This window comes from Seriola aureovittata, chromosome 6 (genome assembly GCF_021018895.1).
Source record: "Seriola aureovittata isolate HTS-2021-v1 ecotype China chromosome 6, ASM2101889v1, whole genome shotgun sequence".
Classification (NCBI taxonomy): domain Eukaryota; kingdom Metazoa; phylum Chordata; class Actinopteri; order Carangiformes; family Carangidae; genus Seriola; species Seriola aureovittata.
Genome location: NC_079369.1, coordinates 10,813,060 through 10,832,146, shown reverse-complemented (window position 1 = coordinate 10,832,146; position 19,087 = coordinate 10,813,060). Strand labels below are relative to the sequence as shown.

The following is a 19,087-nucleotide window of genomic DNA, read 5'->3' as shown; positions in this document are numbered from 1 at the left end:
GAAAAAGTGAATATATAAGCAACAAAACCAATCTTTGTTCAATTTACACTTTAGGGTTTTGCTGCTAAAACCTTACTTAATCTGGTGTAACCAGCAGCTTAGCTATGGTGGCTAACATCAGCTAACAAACCTTAGATTGGCATTGCTTTGTGAATGTAACTGACATTACTGAGTCAGTTTGTTGACTTGTAGGATCTTATCTGCTTATGCTACTGTTACACTACATTAAATGTGTCTCAGCGAAACATTTAAGTTGTTTGTATCACAAAAGTAGAACATTTTAAGTTAATATTTATGCACAGCAACAACTGCACAACAACACATTTTGCAGTTGCACAACCAAAAAAATGTTGAGGTAAACTACCCAAACACAAACCCTTAACTGATCCTCAACAGAAGGACTTGTCAAGCTGACCTTATTTCATAAAAAGATCCTCCCTGAAACTCAAAAGTGCTTCTCAAAGTGGCAGACAAAAAAATACAAGAAGATACATGTGCATATAAATATGGTACAGTGCAGAACACACACAAAGAAAAACCTCTGAAAACCACAGACTTCTGAAAAACACCCACTCCCCTAATCTCAGGCACTCCCCATTTTAGCTGTGGTTTCACAGAATTACTGTGTGGAGCAAATAGCCCAGACAAACATCCACCTTCTCCACTGCAAATCCTCACCACCCAAGCTGATACAAAAGGAAGGGTGGCGTGCCAGCATCGATGCAGTGCTGTGTCTTTTCATAGACAGGGGCAATAGATGACATTTGATCGAACTTTGTGCATATTAAATGTCATGGCCTTTGTGACCACTGTGCCTTTTGGTAAACTAAGGAGGGGGGGGCACACGAGTATCTTCTCCTATATGCTGAAGTTCAGGATTAGGCTTTAACAGTTCCCTATGGCAGGAGGTCACATGCAGATGACATACCCATATAGGTTAGCATGGCAGACGGTTAGCACTCCAGGCTATATTATTTGAACTGGGGCTCACTGTGGCGTAGTGCATGCCTAACACAGTGCTATGCTACTTCATAGGCATAGTTCAGAAATGAGAGGGAGGGAGGGAGAGAAAATGAGAGGGAGGGGAGTGAAAGAGAGGCTCAAAGGGAAAGATAGCTTGAGAGGAAAAAAGGCTCAGAGTATGTCAGACAAAAAAAAAAAAAAAAAACAGGGAGCTGCTGAGGGAAAGAGGGAGGGAAGGATACAAAGGGAGGCAGAGATAAAGAGAATAAAAGAGGAGAGGGAGAGTGATAGAGGCAGGAGAGAGATACAGAGGGAAAGAGAGAGAGAGAGAGAGAGAGAGAAATGCTGAAAAGGAATGAGAAAGAGGTACCAGGGGACAGAATTGCAGAGAGGAGAGATGGAGGTTGGGAAAAAAAAAGATGCTGTGAAGGGCTGAAATGGAGGGAGAGAGAGAGAGAGAAGGAGAGAGCGATAGAGAGAGAGGGAGAGGAAAAAGGAGAATGCAACACAGAGTGCAAGAGAAAGAGATAGTGATGTGTTTGTGTGGGGGGGCGTGAAATGAAAAAAAGAGAGATAGAGAGAAAAAGAGAGAGGGTGCACGCACAGACACGTAAATAATGTGAAGCAACAACGGACTCGCTGCGCCCACAGAGGAGATAACCCAGAAGGCTATATTTAGCTCGTTAGGGCTGTCATCCATACTGAGGCCTGTTTCCACAGGCTGGGGCTCTGCTCACCACGCTGCACTGCTTCTGCCTTTACTATTCATCAGTTTTAAGCTCTTTAAATACTAGGGTGAGGGGTTGGAAAGTAAGGAGATGGTTATGCAGGGTTATACAGGGCTGATGCATGTGGAATTTTATGTGAACTTTTAACACTTAAACACCCAAGAAGACATGACAATTAAGCAAACGTGTTTCATCTGTTTTCACAACGTGATCTTTAGTGATTATTTGGAGAGACAGTTTTCCTAGGATAAACAGCTTCATCAGTCGTTTGAGCATGCGCCTGAAACATTTTTATGTTAAACTGACAATGACTTCTAGCAGCCATTGGAGGCTAAGGAGGAAGTAGTGTAAAGTTGTTATACAGTCACAAAGTCTTCATAGGGAGCAAGTCAGAGTTTTTTGGTGTCATCAAAATGTTGAGTATTGATATGGGAGGCCTCTCATTCCTAATGACAGTCATCATTGGTTTCTTTTCCCAATATTTAACCCAAACCGAAATCTTTCCCAAATTTTGACGAAGCCATATTTGTGCCGTAATCTAAACAAATCTTAACTATAGCACTGTCGGATACATTTTTGCAGGTGATTTTTCAACGGTTTTGGAAGGAACTGACAAAGGGGCATCAGATCAGAAAACCCTTATGAAGGTCATTTTGAAGACTTGTTGCATTTGGCACTATCTTCATTTCTGACTGTTTTTTACAGAAAGTTTTAGTTTCTGTAGATACTGAGGTTGTCGTTGTGTGATCATTGGCCATTCTTAGAATAACTTGCCTACAACACTACATGTGGTTTAAGGAATGCAGTGTGAAAACCAGTTTTATTTAATTGATTGCAATTTTTATTCCTTTATTCAGTTCTATCTCTACGTCTCTGAAATAACCAGTTTTTGATCAGCCCTTTTCCTCCAACGTGCTGCTGGTGCCTAATCTAGAACTGGTCCCATGTATTTCCACAGGAAAAAGTCTGGTGCTGACTCTGGGACAGCCCCACAAAGGTACCTGTCCAAAAGTTGGAACGACTTACAGTGGCAAAGGGAGGGGCCACAGCAAGAATTTCTCTGCCATTTTGAGAAAACATGAGCAAACGCAGCAGCAGTGATTCAAGATGTAATGTCTTTGAAAGTAAATTCATAAAAAACAAGCAAAGCAGTTGAATTCTCTCAGCCATGATTTCTTACCCCTAACTTCTGCTTTTGAGGTTTATTGGCAGTTGGCAAACAACGAATTGCTGCATTACCGCCACCAGCTGGTATGGAGTGTGAACTACGTAACGTTTAGTTCTAAAACCTGTCGAAATGCGGGCCACTTCTCAAAAGGCTCTGCAATGGCACTGTCCTGGTGGAATAGAGAGTTATCACATTTTGTCATATTAGTGGGTGATGGTAACCACTAAATGGCGGTAATAGTGCTGAAATTGACTAATAGTAAGACTGAAAATGTCAAGATTACATTTAACTATTTAAGAGGATGTGACACTAACAAAACAAAAAGCAAAAGGTTAAAGTGAGCCAATGACTGTGATACTGTATTGATGCTGAAGAGCTGTACTCAGAACAGAAGGCATTAGCTTTAACTCTGCTGCTAGCATCTCCTTATGGCATGAAACTTTGCAAAGTCGGGAAGTTTGTTTTTCCTCACATTTACTACTTAAATTGTATAGCTGGCAATGGGTACATTTTACACGTTTCACGCTTGCAGAAATGATGCCATAACCCTCTCAAATTGCTCCTGTCTGGAGTGTTGCTGCAGTGAAACGGCAGAGCCAGGTTTGGATATAGTGTGTTTGGCAGACCCACTCTCTTTAGCTTTTTGGATGGAGTATATGTTTTATGTTGGCTGCTGTACTAGACTGGCTCATTTCTTTGTGCAGAGAGACACTGGCAATGTGTAACTTTAGTGGTAGCTGCAAACACACACAAACATCAAGTCACACACATTGAGAGTGTCTGTGGGCGTCTTGCTTTTCTCTGGCTGTTGTATTTATAATTCATGGCTCTCAGATTTCACTGCTCTCCTCCATCCTGGAATTCCACTGTGTGTTTTTAAATAAGGTTGCATTGTAGCCCTGGCTAATCAGGGGGCATAGACGTGTCGGTCACATGCTTACACAAAGTGCAAGTAAGACTCCCGCCTGGAGAGCTGTGTTCACCCCTGCTGGCTTGAGGTTGAGTCTTGCAAAGAGCAGATACACAAGCAGGCAGCAAGCTCACTGGAATGTGAAAGAAAGGGAGATAAAATAGTTGTCTTGCATCATAAAACCCCCAAAGTCACCATTTTAATCAAAACAGACCTTTGTGTCAATCTCTCCTTTCTCTTGCCTCTTTCCTCACCACTTATATATAGTGGACTTCTTTTTTTTTTTGTTTGTTTTCAGGGTTTAATGCTTTCAGAAACCCTTTTTTCCCAGTGTCTTGACTGTTCTGCAGTCCTTCTCACATTCCTTCTGTCAAACACAAGACAAGACTCTTACGGGGGAGTGGACTGCCCAGCCCCTTTTAATATAAAGTATAAAAAAGACATGTCTACTGGAGGGTGACAGCTCACAGTCGGGAATCACATTAGGTGGCCTCTCCATCACTGTGATGGTGTGCACGTGTATGACTGTGTATGTGTGTGTGTGTTTAAGTGAGGTACAGAGCCACTGCAGGGGTCTAGTGGGAATGAATGGCCATGATGTTGGCAAGACACAAAATATTGTTGCATACAAAATAATAGTGAGATGAAACACGGGATATTAAATTGCACATTATATGACCATATTTTCCATTTTGTGTGGCGAGAGGGTAGACAACAGGGCCGTCAATTTGAATTCAAAATTTGAGCTACTGTTAAAACTTGGAGGGGAAAAAAAAAATATTGGATCTGTTACGATATGAACATTTTCAAAATTTACAACATAAGTTATCAAGCAGTCAGTTGATGATTACTAGCATCTGAGAAATTACGTGTGGGAGCGTTTTCGACTGGAAGATTAAGGGTGCTGATTCAACAGAGACAGCACTGAGCAATGAGGCTTGCTTACCCTTATTGTGTATATTGGATATTTGATGTCTGCACAGTTTGCAGTAATGACCTGCAGGTCTTTACCAACCTGTTCACTGTGCGAAACTGATACATAAATATGCAAGGACAGTTAACTTTAGTTAAAAACTAATCTAAGATGACCATCAGCGACTAATTGACTTTCTGCTGTTGCGTCATGATTGTCTTGATCAGTTGTTGCTGCTTCGATCACTTACTTTACTTTTAAAAAGACCTAAATACAGTGGTTTCATTTTATTATATAATTTATATCTTAAAAACGTTATCAATAGTGTTAGTTTCATTTTATGTGAATATTGTATTTAGAAGTTTGTATCAGGATTGTATCAAGGCTCCACTGTTTTGTCTCATGCCTGCCATGCAGTCATTTGTTGGAACATCGTGAGTGTGTGTGTGCGTGCGTGTGCGTGTGCGTGTGCGTGTGTGTGTGTGTGTGTGTGTGTGTACGTACGTGTGTGTGTACATATATCTGTGTGCTTCGTCCGTTCGGTACATCCCCTCCGGCAGAGATGAAGTGTGTGTGTATGTGTGTGTGGATTAATGCAGTGCTCTCAGCCTCTTACTCCACTCCCAGCTCATCTGTCTGATTCAGGCTGACACACTGTGTTCTCTTCAGCAACATTACAGTCACAGACTCCTTGAGAAATAAGGGAGGGGGGGGAGAAGGGAAAAAGAGAGAGAGAAAAAAAAATGAAGAGAAAGAATAGAAGTAATAAGGGAAGTGGAGAGAGAGAGATGGGGACACTGAGATGGAGAGAAAAAGAGTGTGAGCGAAACAGAGATGAAAGAAATAGAGAGAGAGGGCACAAGGGCATTGGCAGAGAGACAAGGAAAAAAGTAAAAAAAAAAAAAACAGAACAAGGACACTTACAAAGAGAAGGAGAAAAGAAAGGCAGAAGAAACAGCAAAGACACAAAAGGGCTCATTTTGGTATATGAGAATGATAGAGCAAAGGAGATATAGGAGGGGATGACTAGACAGAGGAGATGAAGGAAAAATGCCAAGAATGGGAGAAAGAGATGGAGAAATAAAACTGATGTAAGAGGGCAGGAAGGAAGAGGGCAGAATCTGAAGAGGGATTGCTCCTCACTAAGCTAAACGTTGCTCTGCCATCCGATAGTGGGAGTTGGCCAGGGGATTTAAGCGGGGCCAGATGTAGGGAAGGATTGAGTCTCTTTTAAGAGTCTTAAACCTGTCTGAACTGTCTGGATCAGGAGAAACAAACAGGACAGAAGTATTCATAAAGATGGACTGGGGGCTCCCCCATGATACATACTGTACACATGTGTTTATAGATATAAACCCCTTCAAATTCAAGGTCGGTAGTATCCAGTTGTTCTGGCTCTCCTTGTGATGAAACTGGCTGCAAGAGAAGCTGCAGTGAGGCTGAATGTCTGCCGTGACTGATTTAGTCGTCACCCGCTGACAGGACACAATGGAGAAGTCAGAGCCTGCTAACCTAACCGCTAATGTGGGTTAGCACAGCGTGCTAATAAATGTTTTAACATCGGCAGTACGTGTGTGTGTGTGTAAGTATGTCTGTGTGTGTGGGCGGGCAGATGAAAGAGACAAGCTCACCCAAGAGACACCGATGAACAGTGCTTTGGATAAGGTTTTTACACACACACACACACACACAAACACACACACACACACAAATAAAACATACAGGAGTAAACACAAGCACCGTACACACGTAAGCAGCGCACACACATATGAATGAGCTATAAACATGCTATGAAGCCACACATGCCTGAGCGCAGAGTTGCACACACACACACACACACATGAATGTCCCATTTAGATAAATCACCTTGGATTAGACCCACTTCCTAAAGCTCATTTTAAAGTCTGCCAGCGTTCTTCGCAGAATGCATGGAGGAGATAGAGAGAGATAGAGAGAGAGAGAGTCTGGCACCGTTGTCTGACACTCTCTCAACACTAGGCGGGTGGAGGGAGCGAGGGGGGAACGAAAGAGCAAACACTCCCCGAAGAATGGAAGAGTGGAAAGGAGGAGGAAAACACGAGAGTGAAGGAAGAAAGTAACAGAAAGAGACAGAGAGAGGGAGAGAGCAGCTCGTTGAGAGAGATGCAGGAATGCTTTTTGTCTGTCTTGCCCTGATGATGACAGTGCAGTGTGTATGTTATTAGTGGCAGATACACATTAGATATGGGGTATGTTCAGATGAGTGGAACGTTACAGTGCGATCAGATAAACAAGAACTACACTGCATCCTCATTTATCTAAAGTAACCCGCCTGTTAAACTGGCATGATGAGCCAAAAGCAGTCAAAAAAAAAATGGAGCAATGATAATGGCAGTGAATGAGATGTAGACTCACAATGTGTGTGCATGCGATTCTTGTTTTTTATATATATTGTAGGTGGACTGGAAATTGAAACAATTTAAAGCTCCAGAGATTTCATTTCCCTCCATTACATACAGCAAACGCTTTTCTTGCAAACAGACTGGCACATATACAGTAAGTCTTGTCAAAGTTTTGAAAAGCACACAAACACTTTAGGTTTTGCTGTGTGCTGAAGCTGGCAGACACCTTTTCATATGTGTCTTTGTTGTGGAAGAAGGAGAAGCACTCAAATGATAACAGGAATTTCTGTCCAATCTGATATATTACAGAATGTAACATCTTCTATATTTACAGAATTTGCAAAATTACGTCTTAATCTGAGACTTTTGATAGAATGTTTTCTATACAGAGAAAATCAGTAAACAATAATATTGAATTATCACCCAGCCCTGTGTGGGTATTACCTATTATTTTATAGAAATATGCTGCTACTGACATTAGTAGGCTATATGGAAAAAAGGACATATACAACAATAATAGGAATAAATTAATTTGTCATTATCTTTTATGTCCTTGCTTCCTTATTTTGTAATACAGCTTTATAATATACATAATACACACATACACACACACACACACACACACACACACACACACACACACACACACACACACATCATTAGACATTCACAGACTACAAAGCACAGTTGTAACTACAATACAGTCCAGACCAGACTCCCATAGAGCGTTGTCACTAGAGTGCTGTACAGACTGCAAAAATAGTACAATAGTCACTTAACTGCTGTCTCGCCTACACCCACAGGACAACTGTTACTACATTTCACTCACTTAGTCTTCTCTTTTTCTGCCTCTTCAAAAGGAAACTAGTCTAATCTGAATTGGTTGTATAGTAAAAGAGCAAATGTCTAGCTGGAGCAACTTTTCTAGCACTGTAACTGAGTGATGTTGCAACTTACTCAGTAGCTTGTAGCTCTTGGTCAGTTGTTATATGTTGGTGATTCAAATCCTGATAATGTAATGCTGCTTTCTGCCTTGTCTGAATGACTCAGGTTTAAGTCCTGGTAAATTAAAAATCTTCTAAATTGTTTAGAGCTGTCCTGAAAGTGACACTTTAATGCATGGAAGTCAGCATATAAGAAATTATCCTGCAGGGACCAATAAACTATTACAGTCTAATACTGTTATCAGCGCTAGTGTTGCAGTTCTCTAGCATCAGTACAATGAGGGGCATTTGCACATAATGCAGTAAATAACTTCCTGCTCCTAGGAGGATAACTTCGTATTGTCAAATAAAATGTACTTAAAGCTTAAAATATCCAAAGTAAAAGTACTCGTTATGCATTGTTATGATTATTTTAATCATATTGAATAGGGTTTTTGGATTTAAATTTTTTGCATTCAGAATTTTATTCGTGGAGGTGAAGCCAAATTTAGCTACTTCAATACTGTTGGGTTGTTCAATCTTGAGCAGCGAATCATATTTTAGCACTTTATAAGCACTATATAGACTATATAAATAAATGGGTTATAACACACTGTCATGTAGCAGAAAATGGGAATTTTTAAGTGGTTATTAGGGTACAGTATTCATCACCAATTATAACTTCTTATGAAGAAATATTGTATATTATTACAATCGACTACATTGTCATTATCTGTTTAGACAATAGTCTCTGTGTGTCTACTGGAGATATACTTGTGGACAAATACATTAATAAAACTTACATCTGCACTTTATAGCGTGTTATAACCCATTTGTTAATTTGTGTTTATATTCTGCATTTGGAGATTGGGGTTGATGGATGGGTCGACAAAATACAGGACTTTGACACACAAGACTGCTGTTTGTTTACCGCGTGAAACTGATGGTCACTGTTGTTCATTTTATTCATGACCTTTACTGCATGTTTATTATTGTTACCATGACAACGAAAGTCCTGTACGCATGCCACTGGTACTTTCCAATGGCTCCTATCCGAGGTTAGGGACAAGTGACTTGTATGGTTGTTTATGTTGGATGACTTGTTAACATTCCACCATTTCTTAAACCTGAGAGATGCATAGCTGAAGAAATATGTCCCTGAATGACATTTTTAATTAAACAGTTTCAATAAAACTTGACAGAAGTGAACTGAGCACCTTTCCACTGTCCACTGAATCCCAGAAATGCACAGTGGCAAGGCTCCTTAGCTTTTGCTGTTGCTAACCCATACCTACTTTCTTTCCCTCTGGCTTTACTGAGAAGCGTTCCCATCATACCTTTATTACATTCCTGTCCATAATGTCGCGCTGGTTATGTACAGTCAGCCGTTTCATTTTAGTTCGGAGTGGAGAGCTGCTGAAGTGAGCTATGTTCTTGCAAGGTTGGATTCAAATGCTAGGGCCCTGGTTTTGGCACTCAGCTGTCAGTGTAGTGGGCAAAAGTGAGGTACTAAATGAAAAGAGGATGTTAGAGAGGAGGGAATGAAAGAGGAGCGAGTGAAAAAGAGAAAGGGAGAGTAATGACAGAGAGGTGGAGAGGCTGATGGGAGAGATGGAGGGAGAATTAATAAGGAGAGACAGACAGGAATTGAGTTAAAAAGATGGGGAGGGCTGAGGAGAGGTGTAATGATGGAAGGGTGAAGAGAGATGCTCATGAGAGATGGAGGGAGAGAAAGAGGGAGAACAAAGAGATGTCACATGTCTTTCATGTTGAGAGGACTGGAGGAGAGGTAGACATGGAAACACAAAGAGCTAGCTCAAGTATGTTTGTGAGTGAGTGCTTTAATAAATGTGTATGTGTTTTCTGGTGTGTGCATACTTGTGTGAAGTATGTGTGCAGTTTTACACGTGAAAGAGATTCCAAGATTGCGTATGTTTTTGTGTGCATGAAAACATATTTTGTATACATACGTATGTGTGTCTGCGTGTGTGTATGTGTCAGGAATAGATAGAAATGAGCAAAGTACAAGGCGGACATGAGCTTGAAAAGGGGAAAAAAGGGGAAAATATAGATATACCACTTGACAAGGGCGAGAGAGAACAAATGTACAAATCAGGCGAGCCAAGTAGAAAATGACAATAGAGGGAGAGAGAGCATGAAATAGAGAGAGAAGAAGGAGAAAGATGATTGATAGAAATGACTAAGAGGAGAAGGAATGAGAGAGTAAAGGACAGAGATGGAAATGATACAGCAGATAGATAAAACAAGGGGGGAAGATAAAAGAGGGAGAGTAATAAGGAGAGGAGAGAGTGAAAGAAGGTTAAAAAAAGTGAAAGAAAGATAAGATAATTGGCAAGAAAGACAGAAAAGGTGTTTGACAGGAGAGTGTAAGAGAGAATACAAAAAAAGGAAGGAGGTGACAAAGAAGAGAGAGATCAAGAAGGTGAAAACGGAGAAACAACACATAGTAAAGGACTGATAGATAGATAGATAGATAGATAGATAGATAGATAGATAGATAGGTACCTTGTCATGTCAGAGACAGAGGAGCACTTCCTCCTATACTGTAGTCTGTATAAAGTAAATTACAAAATGCGTTGTTTGTTACCGACCAAATAAGGTTGAAGCGTCTATTGACAAGATTACTTTTTTATATTACAAAATGTATTTGTTGTACGTATTTGTCTGCTGTTGCATTGTATGTTAAGTTTAGTAAAAAAAAAAAAAATAAAAAAAAAAAAGACCAGTTGGGGAAAGACCAGGTAACCTTAATTACATTCTCCCATTCTCACTATTTAGTAATCAATCCATCCACCGCAACCTCCTTCTACAATACCATAAAAATTTCACTCTACGTCATTGCTCCTGACAAACAAACAGTAATAATTCACACAGCCACTAAAGGTCTGGGGCAGGAAGGGCATGGTATGGATGCACTGATACCAATTGCAGTACCAGACTCAAGGCATCCAATGATACTGAGTAATAATCTTTTTCCAAAAATAAAAATTAATACAAGACTAGGTCAAAACCTAGTATATAGCTGTACCATGTCGTAGGCTATTTGCATTCTGCCTCATGTCAGACATTTTTGCTTCTCTCCAACTCTCTGTGCTGACATGCACAGTATTTTAATACAGCCAAATTTGCAATAAAGCACTTCTCATTTACATGTTTTTCTTTTTCTGTTGTCAGACAACGGAACAAGTATGAAACAGTGACTGAAACATGGCACATTAAAACATCGTCCGAGAATCACCAAACACATATAAAGACAACTGCAGTGTTTTGATTTTGGGCTACATTTAATTGTCTTATGATCACTCACAGAGAAAGTTAAAAGTGACAGAATATTAGGGTTTTCACGTGTACTCCTTTTTAAACAAACCAAACTCAGTCCTGTTAAAGAGGACCAACAGAAAAACATTCTTTTTGTGTTTTTGCATATATATATATATATATATATATATATAATGTTTTTCAAGCATCCCAGTGTAATGGCATGTGATCTGTCTATGGCAGGGCTAAAATACAATGGCAAAAGGCGAAGCAAACCTGAGGCGATTTGTGTTTACAAACAGCAACACATTAAAAGCGGTGGTCTCAGCGAACCAAGCACTTCAAATGCACTATGTTGGCCGGCTGTAAAAGGTCCCCCTAATAGAAACTGTTTGTGCCAATTCATTTTGAAAAAGCAATGGCCAATGAGGAAAACTTCAGCTCAGTCACATGGCATTCAGCTAGCCAATGGTGGAATTATGATCACTCTGTCCGTCAGTCAGCGACATTCACAATTATAGGGCTGTCCACGCTGTTGCGCCCCAGCCAAAAATTTATAATTCAATGCATGGAACTCATTGGAATCGTAATTGGGTGTGAAGCTGGTGCATGGCTCAGTATAGTTGATTTAAAGGAACTGATAGAAGAACACTTGATTATAAAATGAAATAAACTGTATTCGCACTGAAGCAGCAAAATATGTTGTAGCACTTCGCAGCCTGAGGGACGACCAGTGAAACAACACATGAAACTATATTCAGCTCCTTCAAAGTCTGATTCTGTATTTTGTATGTAGTGTGGTGTGCATAGTGTAGCGATGTGGAAACCATAAATTCTGCTTTTTAATTCTGAATTATCATAGTGTAAACGTTGTACAATGTGATCTTGCAGTTATGCATCTACTAATGTTCATGCCAAAAAAGTGGATTTTGAATTTTGATAGAAAGGTACATAGATGGATAGAGACAGACAAAGATAGCAAGTGAGTAAAAGGAGACAGGAAATAGAAAGATGAACTGAAATGGGGAGTGAAAGAACATCTGACAGCAGGAAAAAGAAGGAAGGGAATAACCAGAGAGAAGGAGGGCAGAGAGAAAAGACAGACTGACAGCCTCTGAACGATAGAGATAGGAGTGAGAGGGAGGGACTGAATAACGTGGGGAATAAATGGAGAGAGAGAAGAGAGCGATAGAGTGAAAATGAGCAAGAGAATACAGAGGGGAAGAGAGAGTCGTGTCTCGCTCTCATCAGTCAGAGCGTTGCTCATCCGGCGGCAGAGGCTGCCTTTGTCAGCATGACGGATCCTCAGTGTCTGTTTGCCACTCGCCACCAACAGCATTACAGCACATTACTGACACACACACACACACACACACACACACACACACACAGAGGAGCGAGCAACACATTTAGCAAGAGCACACATGCAGAGGTGGTAGCATAAGGCATTTAACAAGCACACACACACACAGGTATGCCTAATGTGCTGGTGTCACATATACAAAGAATAGAAAGAGACGCATAACACACACATTCAGACTGGAGCATGACATGCTTGGCATAGATATGTTGTGTTTCTGAACCACTTTAGAGCTGCGACATGTAATCTGAATACATTATTATGCTAACGATTATTTTCAAATTGATCAGTCTGTTAATCATTTTCTCAATTAATTGATGTCAGAAAGTAGTGAAAAAAAATGCCAGTCAGACAAATAGTTGACAAATATTCACATTTGAGAAACTGAAACCTCAGAACTTGTGTCAGTTTTGTTTAAAAATGGGCTGATTGATTAATCGACTAATTGTTTCAACTCTAATCTCGATAGTGATATCTGATGACTGGAGCTGTGGTAAGTGGTTTGTCCCAGGTCAAGCAAAGCAATCCTGCTTTATGGGGTGTAATTAGTTTTCCTTTGCCAGGAAAAGCGTTGTCTGTAGAATTTGGCAGATAGCCACATGAGGCAGAGCGAAGTGACTTTTTGAACTTGTTGGGTGGATTTCTTCCTTACGATTGTGGCCACACTTTGCAGATTGCATTTACTTGGCTCAGGTCTGGTCACGACACGAGCCAGATCACCTCCAGATGTGGTCTGGCCTATTTGTTAGCATTCCAGTGTTGTCCTGTGTTTTGTGTGCCTTTTTCCAATATCCTAATAGATTGTACCAGGTACGCGTTTATACATTCGTCCTATGTATTGTATAGACATACACTTTCACATACAGAAACACAGTGCACAGCATTCTTAGCAAACATTCAGAGAGTTTGGCTCATTATTCTGATAGTCACCATATATAGGCATATAAACACATATACATACACACATGAACACAGAGGCAAAAAACACAATGCAGTAAACACACACACAAAGTCATGCTCATTTGGCAGCCATGCATAGACACCAATCTAACTGTTAAAACCCCTCACAGACGCACACACAGACACGTGCTGAGACAGTGATCGCACATAACTCACACTAAGACATAAATACCTCATTATCTATACACAGACACACACAAATTTGCTCTACTATACAGACACACACACACACACACTCACACTCACTCTCCGATCTTCTCACTCACTTTTCTTTCTTTCATTAAAGCCACGGTGACAAACAGCAGCATATGCAGCTACACTGAGCAACAGATGTTCAACAGGAGATATTGTGTAAATCTGAATGTTAATGTGCGCTGTATATAAAATGCTAAGGAAGCTCTGTCATTTTTGTTTGTCTCCACAGTACTATGAAATGTCCTACGGTCTCAACATTGAGATGCACAAGCAGGTAAGAAAGACTGCTCTTTATTTTTTTGTTTTCTTTCTTCACATTGTGGAAGTAATGCTGGTATATGTGGCGCTTGTGTGTGCCTCACTTTCTGTGTAGAAGTTGCATTTAATGAGTAGGAGAGAGGAGGTGAATGTGTTATTTTAAACACACACAGACATTGTATGCCAGTGTGTGTGAGTGGGTTTGTACTATATTTTCTTGATGCTGTCCTCTTTTATTTTTGTGTTCACACAGTAGTATTTAGCACAGGGTTGTTGTCTAGCATTATATCACGTCATTCCTTTTTTTTTCTATTTTTCTGGTCACTTAATGTACACTATATTAGCAGGATAAAGCAGGATCAGTTTCAGTTTAAGTTTCTGTGTTAAGATGAGTGCAGGAAAAAAATAATCCCATAGGTGTCTTACGTTTGTACGTTAAAAAAATGTAACATCAGAAACAGCAATTAATAAGAATAGCGAGGACTTCATTTGTGTGGATTGTCTCCTCCTTAGATACAGTATCATCAAGCAAAACAAGCGGTGGCTGCTGTAGCTGAGAGAAGAAAAATAATTAGTAAATAGTAATACTATTGAACTGGCTGGTACAGGTAGTAACCATAGCCAGGCCAGCCATTAGGAATTATGGACAGGAGGACAAAATTTTCCAAATTGGGCCTCACCTCCACAGCCACTCCGGTGGTGGTGGTAGTGGTGCTCTATCTTGTTGCTTTTGCTGTCAATCTCACCTGTTGCTTCAGTCCTCGCTGCTCCCACAGCAGCATGTTGGCAGCTGTCCTCCTCCTCCTCTCCTACCTCTCTCTCTTCATTAGCTGCTGTCCCTTCCTGACCTTCTCTTGCTGCTTCACCTGCCACAGCAGCACTTGTTGTAGCCTGGAAATATTCTAAAAAAAATGTTCATTGGATAGCTAATCACACTAGTTAAACTGTCCGACTTTCTTAAGTTTCTATACTCTGTTTTGCTAATACCTCTGGTTCAGACTGTCGTCGTGCCTTCTCAGCGTGAGCCCTTTTGAGTCTGAAAATATTTTTCAATATTCATGTGCACTGAGGGAGCGAACATTCAGAGTCAGAGTTAAAGAATTAACATTAACATTATCCACTTGCACGAGCGTTCGATATTGACTATCAGCTATGCCAGCCCTATTCTCTGCAGGACAAGCCAGCACGATTATGTTTTGATTCAGAGTGTGCACATAGAGGATGGGCTGTTCACAGACAGGTACAGTTATCTATCCTGTATCTGTTCCCCACCAACGGCAGGCCTGACTACAGCAATGGTAAATGTGTGTTTTACAGGACCGGTGGGGACAGACTGAGGTTAATTGACACTAGATGTCCACAAAGTATAGCTATTATCTACAGCATGAGATAGTTACGACTCTTTCGTGAAATCACCCACCGGTTCTTCTAAACAAAGACTACCAGGTAGAAGATGATAAAGGAGGTCAGTGTGAATTGTGTGTCATTTCCATTTATTCTCACTGAGATCCTGTATTCTTGAATGAACATGTGTGTGATGAGCAGTGTGTGCTCTCAGATGCTAGTGTCTGTGTTTCTTCACACTTGCTGCTAATTCACTGTCTGGGTCACGCTGCAGGAAAGGAAGGCAGTCAAACTGCAGACAGAAAGACAGGCGCACAGTCAGATAAATGTCCAGACAGAAAGACAGGCAGACATACATATAGCAGACATGAGATCTGTTCGGCTGTGTTGACAGACCTCCATGCAGATAGACAGAATCATTATCCAGTTGAATGGCATGTTCTTTTAAGGTGACTGCCTGTGTTTCCCTCTCCCTCTTCCTCTCCCTCTCTCTTGTTCTTTCTCTTTCTGTCATGCTAACTCCCTCTCTGTTGCTCTCAGTTGACTCCGGCATGTAAGACGAGAGGGGATTTATTTTTCAAATTTTACAATGAGCTCCCAGCATGCCCAAGATACACAGTTAGAAAGCAGCTCATTGTTTGAAACAATCTCTTAAAAACGCCTTCAAATGAATGCCTCTGCACTCTGCACTTTAACCTCATAATCATTGTGTCATTTAGCTATCAAGGTAATTATAGCACAGGCACATCAAACAGTGGGTTTCTGTCCAAATATAGAGTGCAGTGTACATACTTACTCCAGACTCCAGTACTGGCTGAAGTTATGTCCAATGCTTGAAGTTAGGGATGATGTAAGGCAAGTTTAAGAACCAATCAGGGCACATTTGAATTGATTGGCTATATTAAACCCCAGTCCAGATCCCCTGTTATGATATTGTTATTTTGTTGTTGTGTTCCAGATGAAATAGTGTAAAAAATGCACCATTGCTTTATGTTAAAACACTGGAACCTGCTCTTGGTTTACATTGTTACAACAGAGTATTTGTTCAAAATTCATGATAAAGGAATAAAGCGAGTCTGTCCAAACACTTTTGCTGCAACAGCTCCAAACTAATACATTGAAACTACACAAAACAATATACGACACTATAGACCACCTATAAATTTCTGTTTCATGTCAGTTTTCAAGGATTATAAGAGGATGCAGCATCGTTGTTGTCATACAGGTATTCTGAACTTAAAATCTAACATTCGACTTAAACTTTTATCAGCTTCATATTAAGAAAATAACTGGGAAAGCAAATAATTACAATCGTACTATCTGATGCAGCATCTGTAGAAGGTGAGGTTATTCAATGTGCGACCGAGATGAGGCAAAGTCAATGTTTGCAAGACATGATGTGATTCAAGATGAATACTAGGCATTATATCTGGAAAACATTGTGTATTGTGTAGCTTGCAATGCACCTTAAAAGAGAACAAAATATGCAGATCACTGAGGAGCATGTCAGCATCGCTCTTATAGCTCTGGATTGCCTTCATCTCAGATTTTTTTCTGCCTCAAATTGAATTTGAAATGTAACGTTTGAAACAGATATTGTCTAAAGTGGTCTTCTCTGCTCCTTGTGATTTATTCTACGTTCTTCCAAATTCCAAATTCAGCTGTGGACTCGCAGACACAAGATGTTAACCACTTTTGAAGACAGGAAACCCCAAAGAGACTTTATGTTGGTATTGATGTGCTGCCACCAACAACAAAAAAAAGGCACGATATGTGCACAATAAAACTGACGAGTGTGATAGATTGATTCCTAAACCCTACAGCAGACACATTTAATGACAGAGCTTTAATCAGAAAGAGAGGAAGACAGACAAATAGACAAAATGAGAAAGAAAGATGAAAGAAAGAGACCAGAGTATTTATTGGAAAAGCTACTTTAGTAGTATAGTTTTACAATCTGCTGATCATTTCATCCTGAAAAAAGTTTAACTACAGTACAGGCACTCTCGAGATGAATACAGCTCTTTTACTCTATTTCAAGTTAGTGTGGAATAGTAGTGCCACTGTATTTTGCTGTTGTTCACTGCTTATAATGTCATATAACAATTGAAAATAGGTAGCACTTTATTGGTCCCCAACAGGGGAATTTAACATTTTGATAATAACACTTAAAATAAATGAAGCACCATCTGTGTAAATGCGATTGCTTTCCGTTCCCCAAAAAAGAGAATTTAGTTAGAAATTGCCATTCTGTTCAGAATGACAGAAATTCTAATATGCTACTAAAATGCCATCCATTTTAAATTTAGTTGGGCTAACCAAGCAAAATGCAGTGAAAGTTGTACTTTAATTCCAAGAAGAGAAACTATTACCCAGCAGTGGAGACGTAGAAAGGGAACAGAGATAAAGAAGAAAAGAAAGAGAGAGAGAACAGAGAGGGAGAGAGAGGGGGAGAGGGAGAGAGAGAGAGAGAGAGAAAGAGAGAGCTGGCAGCAAAGCTAGGCAGAGCTGGACTGTCAGCTCTTGTCGCCAAAAAGAAGAAATGGACTGGGGTGCTGGCTGCACCTCTGAGAGGAGGGGGAGGAGGAAGAGGAGGAGGTGGGTAGTTGGGAAAGATGACAGAGGGAGGCCAAGGGGGGGAAAGTGTGGAAAATAGGAAGAAGGGAAGGAGAGAGGGGAGGAAAGGGATAGGTGGAGAGGATGACAGAAGGAGACCAAAGAGGTACAGTCAGACGAATGAGAGTCAAAAAGAGAGAAATAAATGAAAAAGGAGAAGCCTGATGTCAGGAACCAGTGAATGAGGCTATGAGAAGAGCGAGCAGTGGGAATATGAGAGAGAGGAAAGGTAGGAAAAAAGCATTTGTTTGAGCAACGGGGAGAAAAGAGCGTATGTAGGAAAAAAAAAACAAGAAGGTTGGTATAAAGGGATGAGAGGTGGTAGGAGAGTCAGTGAGAGAGACATATGAGGCAGATCGTAAAAGAGAACTTGCAGTATCACAGATAGAAAAGGAAACAGAGAAGCGGAAATTGACAGAAATAGAATAAAAAGAAGAAGGTAGGGAGATGGTGTGATAGAATATAAAATGAAAGAACTGGTACAAAAAAAGGATATCAAAAAGAGAGATGGAAAAAAAAAGAAATGATGCAAGGAAAGCAAGAAAAAAGCGGCTGTAGAAAAGATGTTACAAAGGGAGAGGGGATGGAAAAGTAAGTGGGATAGTTTGAAAAAAAGGAGAATGATCATTTAAAAAAATGAGGACTCTGAAGATATGAGACCAAGAAAAAAAGAGCACGGTAGAAAAAAAAGGCAGTTAAGAGAGAAAAAACTGAGAGATGGTGGGGAGAGGCTGGAAAAAGTGTGAGAGCAGGGATGAGAGGAAAAGAGGAGATAGAGATTAATTGAACGGATGAAAGAGAAGAGGGTAAACAGGAAGGATGGAGCCTTAGAAGAGACAGATAAAGACCTCAGAGAACAGATGAGGGGGGGGGGAGATGAGAGATGAAAATGAGAGCCAAGAAAAGAAAAGCAATGGAGGGAAAAGGAAAGAAAGAAGGGGGGGCAGATGGAGAAAGAGGGCAATAGAGAGAGAAAGAGGGGGAGAGAGAGAGAGAGAGACAGACATGAAGGGAGGGAGGGGAGCTTTGAGTCGCAGTGAGAAATAATGAATCATGAATAGATTTAACAGTATCTGCTCTTATTTCCTC

The 19,087-nt window shown here is 40.4% G+C and overlaps 1 protein-coding gene across 2 annotated transcripts in view; it reads left to right on the top strand.

Annotated features, from left to right (window-relative positions):
- tle2b (TLE family member 2, transcriptional corepressor b) overlaps positions 1–19,087 on the top strand; it is a 77,934-nt gene that overhangs the window by 14,027 nt on the left and 44,820 nt on the right. For both annotated transcript variants that reach the window (XM_056378350.1, XM_056378349.1), the window contains exon 4: positions 14,010–14,054. In XM_056378350.1, the coding sequence (XP_056234325.1) occupies positions 14,010–14,054 (45 nt within the window). The remainder of the gene's footprint in view (positions 1–14,009; positions 14,055–19,087) is intronic.